Source organism: Ornithorhynchus anatinus, chromosome 3, assembly GCF_004115215.2.
Source record: "Ornithorhynchus anatinus isolate Pmale09 chromosome 3, mOrnAna1.pri.v4, whole genome shotgun sequence".
Taxonomy (NCBI): Eukaryota; Metazoa; Chordata; class Mammalia; order Monotremata; family Ornithorhynchidae; genus Ornithorhynchus; species Ornithorhynchus anatinus.
In genome coordinates, this window is record NC_041730.1 from 61,133,930 (window position 1) to 61,148,145 (window position 14,216).

General features: G+C 44.9%; 1 protein-coding gene across 3 annotated transcripts in view; it reads right to left on the bottom strand.

The window, feature by feature from the left end:
* Positions 1-14,216, bottom strand: part of KIAA1328 (KIAA1328 ortholog) — a 320,218-nt gene that overhangs the window by 287,864 nt on the left and 18,138 nt on the right. The window contains exons 2-4 of one of the 3 annotated variants that reach the window (XM_029060660.2): positions 11,466-11,501; positions 10,214-10,353; positions 4,709-4,803 (exon numbers count right to left, since the gene is read on the bottom strand). In XM_029060660.2, the coding sequence (XP_028916493.1) occupies positions 4,709-4,803; positions 10,214-10,353; positions 11,466-11,501 (271 nt within the window). The remainder of the gene's footprint in view (positions 1-4,708; positions 4,804-10,213; positions 10,354-11,465; positions 11,502-14,216) is intronic. The other 2 variants (XM_029060661.2, XM_039911486.1) reach the window with 2 other exon arrangements.

A 14,216-nucleotide genomic window follows, 5' to 3' on the forward strand; every position in this document is an offset into this window, starting at 1 on the left:
TTTTTTTTTTTAACCAAGAAAACTCTTCTGATACACTACCGGAACCATTGTAGATGGAGGCGGGGCGTTCTGGGAGAGATGTGTCCATGGCGTCGCTATAGGTCGGACACAACCCAACAGCATAAGACAACAACAACTGTCAACGCTTGGTCTCAAGCTGCCAAGCAATGCCCAAATGGCACAAGTTGGCATTCAGGTGAGTGCTCTTGCCTCCACTATCCTGCCTGACTTTAACTGCATGTGAAGTCTCCAAAGGATCCTAGACTCTACAGCCATACAGCCCTTCCAAAAAGGCAAACTCATCAGAGAGGAAATAATTAACGGAAACAGCATTCTCTTTGGGGGTACTTTTTTCTGATTTCTTTTTTCTTTCTAGGGCTAAGGGGTTTTTTTGTTGGATGGTTTTTCTTGTTTGTTTTTTGGTGGGATGTTCACGGTGGATGGAACCCTCTCTTCCATTTCTACTTTTGAGAGAGATGGGATTTTTAGTAAGTTTGGAAAGAACAGAGGAGATTCTGTCCAATTCTAAAGCCTCACTATAATAACCACTTTAGCCCCTACGCTATGATGGAATTCCTTTGAAGAATCCTCATGCTTAAGCTAGCCTTCCTGAACACTAAAAAACTCCACCAAGAGGACAAAAATAACAGCGAGAACTACCATACTACTGTAACTACCTCTAAAATACAGAAAGCGTTGCAGGAAGATGGCTCAGTGGAAAGAGCCAAGGCTTGGGAGTCAGAGGTCATGGGTTCTAATTCTGGCTCCACCACTTGTCTGCTTTGTGACCTTGAGCAAACCACTTAACTTCTCTGCGCCTCAGATACCTCATCTGTAAAATGGGGATGATGACTGTGAACCCCACGTGGGACAACCTGATGACCTTGTATCTCCACCAGCGCTTAGAACAGTTCCTGGCACACAGAAAGCGCTTAACAAATAACCAACATTATTAATGAAAAAAAATACACCTCTCCAACCAAATTTTCAAATCCTAAGAGCTATAATGAAATGTCAGGAAAAGAATGACAATTTAGTACCATGGACAGGTGAGTGTGCCCTCGTAGGGTAGTTTTTCATCTTCATTTGCACTGAGGTAATTTGGGCTCACACTTTACCAGTGGTATTTACTGACCACTTACTGTGTGCAAAACACTGTACCAACAGCTTGGGAGAATACAGTATAATAGAGTTGGTAGACACTTTCCCGGCCCACAGTATGCTATGTTGATCAGTGGGTCAGCCTCAGAATTTAACTGTGATCAGTATTATCTTCAGATTTCAAAAGAATAAAGATATTTTTTCCCCTGAAGGCAATGAATGAAATGCCATGTAAAAAGAGAGGTTCTAGGTGAAAGAGCCTAATGAATTGCCCTAGACTGCATATTATCAGACTGCAAAGAGAGTTCCACATGGGACAGGAACTGTGACCAACCCAATTTGCTTGAATGCACCCCAGCGCTTCGCACAGTACCTGGCATATAGTAAGCGCTTAAAAAAACCAGTTATTATTACTACATAGATTACAAATCTAAATTTACTCTACCAGTCCTCTAGCATCTATGATTCTTCACCTGAGACAAGGGAATTTTTTTCTTGCAAAGACAATCACATTTAAGAAGGGTCCACATGGCTAATGAAATAAACCAACTCAGGGGAATAAAGCTCAAGCTTTCATCATTTGTTTTATTTATATTATACAAATCTGGTGCTGAAAAAGGTAAACCCATGTGATCAGGGGATGAAGCCGCTTTCACAGAAGGAGAGACTCAAAAAAGACAAAGCTGGGGGGGCGGGAAAAGACAAATCGACAAACTCCTGGAGGGAGCCCACTGAATCCTGAAGATGATACAGTCGAAACAAGTGTAGGCATATAACGTGATACAGCTATGTTATGCTCCTCAAAAACGTAGCTGAATCTTGGGGTACATTTCCCCATGAACTTCAATGAACTTCAGAGCTGTTGCAATACTAGTTCTGAAACATATTAGACAGTAAATCCCCTCACGCCCGTTCCCAGTTCTTAGCAGCTTCCCGTTTCCCTATCTTCCCAGGTATACTGGCCCGGAGCTCCAGGATTTTTTGTGCAAACTTCACTGGTCGCAATAGCTGTTGCCGCAGCACACAATCACATCACATTTTGCCTCCCCGGACTGTCTAGCCCCTCCTCTCCACCCCAGTCATTAAAAGTGAGCCCACAAGGGAAAGAGGAGAGATGGTACAACGGCCCTGATGGCTGAACTCCTTTCCCACCTCAATCTGTCCCTGGTTCCTTTTTCACAGCTCGGATAAAGAGATAGGGGAAGGAAGAGTGTCACTGTGCATAGGTGTTTGCAAAGATGCAGCACAAGTGGTCTGCAGGAGTAGCCACTGGCATCTTTAAGGTTTATTTTGTAAAAAATGGCTTGTGGGGAGAGGCGGGACACAGAAGAAAACTGGCTAATTGCAGGGTTCCAAAGGAAACAGAAGCAGGAAAACTTCTGGGAGCAAGGTAGAGTGGGAAGAAGAGGGGCTAGGATGGCTAAGAGACTGACTTATCGAAGTAACTGTAGGTTATCATCAGGAGTGGGCTTACTGATACTAGGATGTCAGCAAATCGTATACGGCAGACTCCCAAGTTGTACGAAGAGTTTAGCCCCAGGAATCCCCATAAAAAGAAACTTCTTCCTCCAAGCATACTTGAGTCTCCCTCTTAAAAAAAAAAAAAAAAGCCCTCTCTTGATTTCAAAGCCCCCTCCAGCTATTGCTTGATCTCCCTGTTCCCACTCCTGCCCATACTCTTAGATTTCCTCTTCAAAAATTCTGTTTGGCTTCTTTCAGTCAGGATTTTGACCCTTCATAAATCTATCTAGACTGAGTGTTGGGGGCAGGGAACGGGCATACTGTGTTATCTTGTATTCTCCCAAGTGCTTAGTACAGTGCCCTGCACACAATAGGTACTCAATAAATATGATAGATTGATTGACCAATGACATCCTTGTAGCCAAGTTCAATAGGATCCATTAGAATCCTCCTCGACCTCTCTGTTGCTGACACAGGTTTCCTCTCCTTGAAATCTCAGCCTCCTTTGTCATTGGTTCCCTTTCCTTGACCTCTCAACCTCTTCGACAATGGTTCCCTCTCCTCCAAATCCTACAATGCCTTCCCATTTTCCTCCACATTGAGGAAAAACTCTTTACAATCAGATACAAGACTCTCCCCATCTTCATATCAGCACCTCTTTGTTCCTCTCAAGCAAACCTGCTGGCCATTCCTGCTTCTTGACTTCACGCCACCACCATCTCTTCAGTCATGTCGTTCCATCAACCTGGGACTCCCTCCCCAACTAATCCCTCCCTCCCCTGCTCCTCCAACCTCAAAGATGTACTAAAATTCTTCCTCCTCCAACAAAATTTACCCAATTAAGTCCCCCGGCACATCAACCCATTCGCCATCCCTACCACTTACGTATTTATTTACACCCTCTCTCAGTCCTTAGTCCAGCCCTTTATTTAGTCTAATTCCACCATTCTCATTACAAGGTATGCTCCTCTTGTATCTCATGCTCCCGGGGTACTTTCCCAGACATAGTAGTATATTGTAACATGGCACCCTGCATCCAAGAGGTGCTCTATAAATACCCTGACTCCAACTATCACATGGTAAATTGTAAAGTCATGGAAACAGAATTTGTTACCACAGAAAGTCACACGGAACAAAATATTGGCAGGTTAAAAGGGGCTGGATACATTCGTGGACAGGGCACCAGTGACAGATTACCGGAGGAAAAGTCAGGGACACAGAGAGAATGCTAAATAATATGCCTCTTAAACAATAGGATTAACATCAGAGAAGGTGACCATCACACGATTCCTCCCAGGAGCCTGCTGCCGCAAATCAATGTAGATCACTGGCCGGCTAGGCTGTTGGTCTGACCGAATACTGACTTATGCCCATGTTTTAGAACCAGAGACAAAGGAAAATCACCCCTATCGAAACTTTCTGATAGGCCTTTTCCGTAAATGAGACTACTTATCTTTAGGAAATAGGAAGGCTCACCATTCATGTATAACGATGATAATTTTGTGGCTAACCACTGAGAGATTCAAGACCTAGGCAGTCTTTTCTCCAAAGAAATCAGGCACAAAAAGAAACGTGAATCAGTATGGCAAAGTTTAGTTGCCTTTTTGCATATAGATCAATAATGAATTAGGTTGCTGCCATGAGGCAGCTGAGAAATACACCTCGCAAAATTCAACTCTCCCCCTCTCAGAAAGCATTAGCGGTTAGGAAAGTGACAAGGACACTCTTACAAGAGACAACAATGAAATTATTCCCCTTATCTGTTCAAATATTCAAGCGAAGCTAACTAGACAGATCAAAGGACAACTGCTGTGACTGATCACAGCAATCCCAACTTTCTTCATGGTGTAATTCAGTTTTCAAAACTTTTCCTCCTGACAGATGACTTCTGAAAAGGTTCACTCCAACCAAGTCTGTGATTTCAAATTAAGCAAGCAAAAAAGAAAAATGACAAGGTGAAATATCGTTCTGACTCTAAAGTCTTTTTCAGTTAGTGGGGCTAGCAGCTCAGCTAGGGAAATACTTGTTGGCCCCAAAAGATCAATGACACTGAAAATGAGTTCACCAAAATGGACTTGTAATTGTGTATTTCAAGAAGAATGAGTTGTCTTGACACAATGTATTATCAATTGAAGCTCAGTCTCACCTAGCAAGCTCTTTAATTAAGTTTGCAATACGTCTCTTGTCCTCGGGACATAAATCCTTCAGTGATGCACTCTTTATTCCTCCGTCATGAACAGCCTAAGACATAAAAGCTTTATGTTAAAAAAGAATGACTTTTGCATAAACATTTCTTAGCTATTAATAGCAGCAACGGCTTTTCAAGGGGGAATCTTTTAAAGCAGGGGTGGAGATTGCTTTTCACTGGTCCTTTCATCTCTTCAGCGCTGTCTGCTCACTTGAAGTAATCTATTTTCCATCTCCATATTAATAAGCAGTTGAATCTGTCATCCGTTTTAACCACCAGGATGACGATGGTATTAGTTCACTGCTTACTACGTAATGATAATTAATAATAATTCCGGTATTTGTAAAGCCTTTACTATATGCCAGGAAAACAAAGCACTTTAGTAAGTGGGGTTGGGGTAGGTATAAGACAGTCGGGTTGGGCACAGTCCTGTCCCAGATGGGGCTCATAGTCTTTATCGCCATTTTACGGATGAGGAAATTGAGGCACAGCAGACAAGTGGCAGAGCCTGGATTAGAACCCAGGCCCTCAGACACCCAGGCCCAAGCTCTTTCCACTAGGTCATGCTGTTTCCCATGCATCAAGTTCTGTTTTAAGTGCTGAGGTACAAACAAGTTAACCAGGAGGGATAAGGGCAATTCGCAGAGAGTAAAGTAGCAGGGATATGGTATAGATAATGTCTGTCTCCTCCTGTAGACTATAAACTTTTTCTGGGCTGGGAGCATGTCTACTGACTCCGTTGTATCTTACTCTCCCAAGCGCTCAGCACAGTGACCTGCACACAGTAAGCACTCCATGAATACTTCTGACTGCTGGATGTAGACTCCCCTCGGGAATCCCATCAAGAAGAACCCCGAGTTGGAGCCAGATCACAGGGAGAGATCTGTGTTCCCACCCGCATCTGCCAAGATCGGTCACCACACGGAGTTCCAGTAAAGTGGGACTCTCTCTTCATGAGAAGCAGCGTGGCTCAGTGGAAAGGGCCCAGGCTTGCAAGCCATAGGTCATGGGTTTGAATCCCGGCTCTGCCACTTGTCAGCTGTGTGACTCAAGTCACTTCACTTCTCTGTGCCTCAGTTACCTCATCTGTAAAATGGGGATTAAGACTGTGAGCCTCACTTGGGACAACCTAATTAACCTGTATCTCCCCCAGCGCTTAGCACAGTGCTCTGCACATAGTAAGTGCGTAACAAATACCAACATTATTATTATTATTATTATTAAAGTCTGTGGTTCCTGAGAACTTCCAGGGTACCCAGGATCCTGGAACTAACTGGTCCCACCCACCTGAGGGGTCCCCCCCATCGCTAAGCACTGTGGTACAACCGTCCCAGAGTATCATCCCTGGGCTTCGACTCCACCGTGAAGGGAGGACTGTCTGCACATATTGTATATTTCCCAGTGCTTTGCAACACTGTAGGCACTTATCAAATACCCATTATTGTCATTAGAGCAGTCACCCGAGCCCAGTGCCTTCACCGTTCCTATGAGCATCCAGTACCGGCTCGGTCCAACCCTGCAATTCTGGACCCAAGGATAGTAAGACTTATTGGGACTCATTCCTGAGCTCCTTCTGAGGACACAGAAGAGATGCCCTTGGCAATAACCATGTCTTCAATTTGTATCATTTTTTTTTCTCCCCCAGTGCTTTCCCATCCATTCTCTCCTTTCACCTTCCTAACACCCCCAGGAGGTAGGGAGAAGCCAGCATTAGGTCTGTTTTACGGAGGAGGAAACTGAAGCGTAGAGCTAGGTGAGTTCGCCTGAGGTCACCCAGCAGGCTAGAGGCAGAGATGGAACTAGAACCCCAGTTCCTGGACTCTTAGACCCGAGCTCTTTCCTTCTGTCTACAATGACCACAAGTCGCTGTAGAGGAGTAGTGTGGAAAGAACAAAGAAGGAGAAAGGGTCGGAGTTTCAAAGCAGGGTGTCTCTTAGACCATATGGTCCTTGTGGGCAGGGAATGTGACTACCAACTCTATTGGATTGTACTCTCCCATGCGCTCAGTACAGTGCTCTGCAAACAGTGAGCGACCAACAAATACCATTAAGTGAATGATGGAAGGAGTTAATGTGCCGAAGAGTTTTTATATACTGTGAGCGCACCTGGGGCTATCTTGGAAGGAAGCACAGAGAATGGGCAATCACTTCCTCTCTACCTCCATTTCCACAGCTGCAAAATAGGAATCCGGTATTTGCTCTCTCTGCCCAACAAATATTCTGTGAACACACAATACAATTGAAAAGCAGCATGGCCAAGCAGAAAGAGCAGTGGCCCAGGAGTCAGAGGACTTGGGTTCTAATCCCGGCTCTGCCACTTCTCTGCTGTGTGAACTTGGCCAAGTCACTTCACTTCTCTGTGCCTCAAATTCCTCATCTATAAAATGGGGATTCAATACCTGCTCTCTCCCTCCTCTAGACTGTGAGCCCCTGTGTCCACTCTGTTGAACTTGCATCTACGCCAGCGCTAGTGCTCAATAGTAAGTATTTAAATATTCTAACTATTATGATGCAAAAGCATTTTGAAAAAAAAAAATTGTCATCCACATTCAAGAGATTGTTATTCCCATTTGGGGCTGTGTGTTGGTGCTGGGCGTGGCCTGCCATTATCCTCATATTCTAGGAGTCACCTCAAAGATGCTCCCCAGGGGGTTCTGGAGAATCTCCCCTAGGGGTGCTCAGCCCCACAGTTGGCCTACTGGGAGTCACTGAGAGAAGCAGGATGGCAGGGTAGAAGGAGCACAGGCTTCAGAACCAGGGGACTTGGGTTCTAATCCCAGCACCACCACTCGCCTGCTGTGTGACCTCCGTTCTTCACTTCTCTGTGCCTCAGTTACCTCATCTGCAAAATGAGGATTAAGACTGTGAGCTCTATGAGCCCTATGTCCAACCTGATTATCTTGTATCGACCCCAGTGCTTGGCACAGTGTCTGGTACATAGTAAGCACTTAACAGATACCATTAAATAAAAAATTTTTAAATTTTTAAAAAACAGCCACAGATACGACATCCATGGGCCTAGTGTCCTCCTAAGAATGCCAGAGTAGCCCTTGTGGTTTTTTCTTAGGCCATTTCCTTGGCCCTCGATGCTTGCTGTGAATATGGCAATGCCTGTGATTTCAATAATAAGTCTGAAAAATACAACTTAATGAAACAAATTTCTGCCCGGGTACCTCTGAGATCATGAAACTTACTGCAAATTCTGCCCCTACCTTAAATAAAAATGGTCGCTTTCCTTAAGCAGTGACTGAATTATCCAACGAGCACATTAAAATGACTCAAAAGAAAATGGAATTGTGCTATTCTTACACAAATAACTTTCTCATGAAACTTTGGGCAGATTTACTCTGACCCTACCAACTTAGTCAGGCTCTTAATATATGACTAAGCTATGATGAATAAATCTGCTGGGAACCAAGTAAGTTTTCCCCTACTAGCTCTAAAGTAGGTATATAACTCCCACATGCCCAAGAGAGCACCTAACCTTTTATAAATGGATCCTAGCCAACACTCGGGTACTACAAGGGGAGAAAAAGCCAATTCAGAATGGCCAGCTAGGAAAATGACTTTATGAATAAACCCGTCTATTTATCTAGAATTTCCTCATAAGAGCTCAAAGCACATTTGAAGCCTTTTGAAATCAAGACCCTCCTGATCATCTTGCCTCGAGAGACGTAGTGATGTTATTCCACTCCCCGGGATACAATTTGGCTCTTTTTGCCTTCTTTTGATTTTTTTTTCATTAAATTAAAAGTAAGTTGTCTGGAAGCACTTTGTGTTTCAGACTGCAGGTTAAATATGCTAAATTTTTCTGGGCTTTTTCAAGTAGGTGCTTGATATTCCATACACTTTTCAAAAAAAAAAAAAAAAGTGCATGAAAAGATTCTTAATGGAACTTGGGCTGAAAGTTTTTAAATTTCAAGAGGTGCTAACAGACTATGGAAGGGGAAGCTGGTGAATTTTTAGGAAGGGCTGACAGTTCTACCCCAAGACATTAAGCCCCCCCAAATTTCTCTCCTCCCTTTCTTTCCTCCCACAACTTCATTGGACACCAACTTCTCTTCCACCTAAAATCATTTCCCCTAATTTTCCTCACTTGTTCCCTATTGCTTCCCACAGCCACTGAATATTAAAAAGTTTCATGCCCTGGAAGCTAACTGGTGGAAATGAATGCTCATGAGGAAGACCCGAATCTTTGAACAGGAATTAGCCCAATAAATACAGGGTTCGAATGTCCTTCCATTTCTTCATTTTATGGGAGGTAATTTAAGCAGGACATAGGCTAGTGTGGCAATGGGGAAGCTGGCTTTCCCAGGCACAGGCCTTTATGATTCATTTTTTTCTTTTTTGGGATTTGTCAAGCGCTCACTACATGCCAGGCACTGTACAAAGCGCTGAGGCAGATACATGATAAGCAGGGTTGGACACAGTCCTAGTCCTACGTGGGGCTCACAGTCTTAATTCCTGTTTTATAGGTGCAGTAACTGAGGCACAGAGAAGTGAAGTGACTTGCCCAAGGTCACACAGCAGATGAGAGGCGGATCTGGAATTAGAACCCAGGTCCTCTACCGGGGCTCGGGCTCTTTCCACTAAGCCACAACACTTCGATTCACTTTTGTTTGGTTTTTATGGTATTTGTTAAATGCTTACTATGTGTCAAGCATTGTTCTAAGTGCTGGGGTAGATACAAGTTTCTCAGTTGGGGCCCAATCTATGACACACATGGGGCTCACAGTCTAAGTAGGAGGGAGCAGGCTTTAATCCTCATTTTACAGTTGAGGAAACAGAGGCACAGAAGTGAGATGGCTTGCCTTGTGACATGAATAACTGGATGGTGAACTGCTGAACTGCTTGCCCGGCACCTTTCTTGAATTTGGGTGACGACAGAGTCCCTCGACTCCCTCTCTAGGATTCTTGGCTATTTCTGAAACCTAGGCAAATGGCCCTCTTGACCTGCTCCGAAGCCTGAGCCAGGCTGAAGCAGGGGCCAGCAATCCCTAATAGATGTGCCGGAGGGCAACATGCCAAATCACCGTGGCTGAAGCCGGAGACCGGAGGATGGATTAGAAGAGTTCTAATTTTCTTAACTGTGGTATTTATTAAGCGCTTGCTATATGCCAGGCACCATATTAAGAGCTGGGGCAAACATAAGGTAACCAGGTCCCCACAAAGGACTCACAGTCTAAGTAGGAGGGAGAACAGGCATTTAATCCCCATTCTGCAGATGAGGAAACTGGGGCCCAGTGAAGATAAGTGACTTGACCGAAGTCACACTACCGACGAGCGGTGGGGCCCAGATTGGAACCAGATCCTCTGACTTCCAGGCCCATGGCTCTTTCCAGGCCACACTACTTCCCCTAATTCTAGTGGACTCTTCCAGTCCATAATTCTAGGATAACTCTACAATCACATTCCTCCGAGTTTGACTGATTAGAAATTCGGATGAAATAGGAAATTTGGAAACCTGTTGATGTGCTGGGTCTCCTGCACCTTTGAAGGCATCCATGGAGGCCAGAGCAACAGACGAGTCGGCCTTCAACTTGACATCAGTTTTGTGATTCCTCGCTGGGTGTCTCGTTGTGGTGTTGTCTTCTGCAGAAACGCCTAAAGATGACCCACAAACAGGATTTCATAAAAAGGATTTCTTTCTGAGTTTGCTCATGTCCTTTTATCAATTAATCAATCCATCGCCTTTACTGAGCACTTACTGTGTGCAGAGCACTATCCTAAGCACTTGGGAAAGTACCCCACAACAATACAACGGTCACGTTCCCTGTTCATGACGGGCTTGCAGAGTCACCCCCGCCTCCACAATCTCAACTGTCTGCAGGGGCCTAAATGAGAAGTGGATTATTAAGACCCTATCAAACAATACTCGGCTCCATTGTACAACTGCCCGTTTCCCACAGAATTCCAACGGGGGACTTTGATCTTTCATTTGGGGCTGCAAAGATGAGGCATCTTCTTCAAAGCCAAGTCCCAAAGGCTTATATTAATATCTTACTTTTATTAAAAGTCTAGGGTAGCCTTCCATTTCTGCTGAGCCCCTAAAAGTGGCCCTCCACTTTGGAGACCACCGTTGGAGAAGGAATTAATATCCTCCATATTTACGAGATTAGGGAGCCCCGCCAGACTTCAGGTCGTTGCCCGGATCCTGGATTCCAATAAGCTTCAAAGGCACGCTAACCTCTCCCGGAGGAGGAAAAATTTTCCACGGAGATTTTACACTGTGGTCTTGCGTTTCTAAACGCATCACCACGGATTCTCTCCAAAATACCTCAGAGACTTCAGGTTCTTCTTTGAAATTTTCAAAGCTGGATCTATGGCTATTATGAGAATGAACAGAAAGGCAAAGGCCACCTCCTCGACCCTAAATTTAAGATGTGACTTTTGTCTCTCAGTAATTGAAGCATTCTAGCAACACCACAGACCCTGCCCCGGAAAGTTTAAAAAACTGCCCCAAGCGAGTCTTGCCTTATCCTTAGTACATGAGAGAAGAAAAAGGGCTAAATCGATCAAATCAATCAGTCAATGGTATTTGAGCACTTACTACGTGCAGAGCACTGTACTAAGTACTTGGGAGAGTACAATATGACAGAGTTGGTAGACGTGTTCCCTGCCCATGACAGGCCAATGAGGAAATGTAAGGAAAACATCCCGAGGATGTTCTATTTGCCCCGACGGGGGGAATTCAGGAGACTCTATAGAAATCGTACCTGGAACGTAAGCCAATGACTGTTCCTCGTCAGAAACTGGGTACCCTACCATTAAGGAAAAAACAAAGACATATCTCCAAAACAATGTGACATCTCAAAATCAGACCCCACTAAATGAGAACTGGCGATAATTCAGACGCGTACTTACACCCCACACTACACTGCCTTTTCCCTTTGTGACCATCGAAAGAAGGAAGCTTTTGATTTCAATCAAACAATCCATGGTATTTACTGAGGGCTTAATGTGTGCAGAGCATCGTACTAAGCACTGGGGAGAGTACAGGACAATAAAGTCAGGAGACCCAGGAGCCTACAATCAATCGGGGACCTAGGGCAAGTCGCTCTCTTCTTCGGGCCTCAGTTATCTCATCTGTAAAATGGGGATTGAGGCTGGGAACACCTCATGGGACAGGGATTATGTCCAAACCAATTTGCTTGTAACCATCCTAGTGCTTAGTACAGTACCTGGCACATGGTAAGTGCTTAATGAATACCATTATTATTATGATTATGATTTTGACATCTAGTCCTTTGTGAGATGCACGTACTGAGGTAGGAGGTCCACGGCTAAGTGCTGACCGAGCAGGCAGTGGCAATCCACCCGTATTAGGCCAAGGCGCTATAAGCCAGCGGCCGTGGCAGGACTGGCACTGCCCATTCCTGCCCAGCCCAGCCGCCTCCCAGAATGCCCCAGATGGCCAAGAAGGTTGGAAACCTTCATCGCCAACAGCGTGGTGCCGGCAGGCTTGCCCCTGCTTCTGGCTGTTACACCCCACCTCCGTAACAAGGTAACACTGACAGCAAGAGAGATATGAATAAGATATGAATAAATGGGGTACATGGCTTAGTGCAAAGGACTTTGGGAGATAGCCAGAGAAAATGGGTGTCCAGGACAGACTTCTGGAAGCTCAGCATAATAGTAATAAAAAAAATGAATAATAGTGCATTTGCCAAGGGCTACGTGCCAAGCACTGTACTAAGCGCTAGAGTAGATTCATGATAATCAGGCCCCATACGGGGCTCACAATCTAAGTAGGAGATAGAACAAGTATTGAATCTCTGTTTTGCATATGAGAGAACTGAGAGGCACAGAGAAGTAAAGCAAAGTGACTTGCCCGAGATCACACAGCAGGCAAGTGGTGAAGCCAGGACTATAACCCTGGTCCTCGGACTCCCAGACCGTGCTCTTTTCACTAAACGAAGACTAAAGTCACTGTACAAGAAACAAGCCCTCAGCACTGCGGTAAAAACTCTTTTTTAATAGGTATTTCCACAATTCAGCCCCAAGCCTTAAGGAAATTTAAAATCTGGGTAACCATGGACTGGCTACCCCGGAGCCTCACATGGCACACCTGGGCCCTGACATTCTTCCGGATGGAAATTCTTTTTCCTATGCTCCCTCCTCCCCCAGTCCCACACTCCACAGTCCTCACATCTTGGTGCCCTTCTCCCCTCCCGCACAGTCCTCGGCCCACCCTCCGCGGGTAATCAAGTGTCCACTTTTGCCATGGAAAAACAACGGGCAGAGAGTTGGTGCTAGTGGGGGCCCAGGGCTGAGCCCACAATAATTCTCTAAACTGCTGCCTCACCTCATCCCAAAAATTTCTCAATCGGTCACTGGCATTTATCGGGCACTTACTGTGTGCAGAGCACTGTACTATGCACTTGTGAGAGTACAACACAACACAGTTAGTAGACACATCCCCTGCCCTCAAAGAGCTTTAGAGCCTACAGGGCTTCTCCCACAAATATCCCTGTAATAACTGAAATCAGTCGCCGAGTATATGCTGATGTACAAATACTTCACTCAGCTACTCTACGTGGCAGGATTGTGTAGCCAGAATTTGGTATCTGTAGATAACCAGGTCCCCTATCAGGGTTGCGCCGAGAGCTTCCACTACTCCACCAGTCTCGGCTTCAGGAGGGAGAGTCAAGCAGAGGCATATCCACTCCATTCCTAGCTTGGGCAGTGGCTAGAGAGTGGAAGGCAATCTGCTACGAGTCAAAACTTACCCATGCTGGGCAGCAGCGGCAGGGGAGAGAGTCGAGGGCAGAGACTCAAGGGTACTACGCAGAAAGACACAATGGTAAACCACTGCCATATTTTTTTTTTACAAAGAAAACTCTATGGATACACTTCCAGAACGATTGCAGATGGAAAGCGGGGCGTTCTGGGAGAGATGTGTCCATGGTCTCCCTATGGATCAGAAACAACTCAACAGCATAAGACAAGATAACCAGGAAGTACGGCTTCTTCGCAGAAACAAGTCCACAAGCAAATGCTTCAATATATGCAGTAGAGGGGCCTGTGTACATTTGATAGTTGCTTCCTCTTAACGAAGCTTGTGGGAGAGCAGGTGAGATATTTTCAGCTATATAAATGGACATTAATTTCCAATAAGGTGGTGGTCAACGAAGGACAAATACTTCCTAGGAGATAGGTTGATCAAAAAGACACAGGAATAATCTTTTTTTAGGTGCACTAACTCGAAATGGGAACACGTCTACCGACTCTGTTGTATACTGTACACTCCCAAGTGCTTAGTACAATGCTCTGCACACCAAAAGAACTCAATAAATAACACTGATTGAAGTGGCTCAAGACAAGCTGCTATTTCACATCTGGTAGAAATTCAGGACTAGAGAAATTTGGGAAGACAAAGATCCCTGCATCTCTGGGGAAGGAAAATCATTGTAAAGAAATCTCAAAGATTCATTCTCTCAATCATGTTTATTGAGCGCTTACTGTGT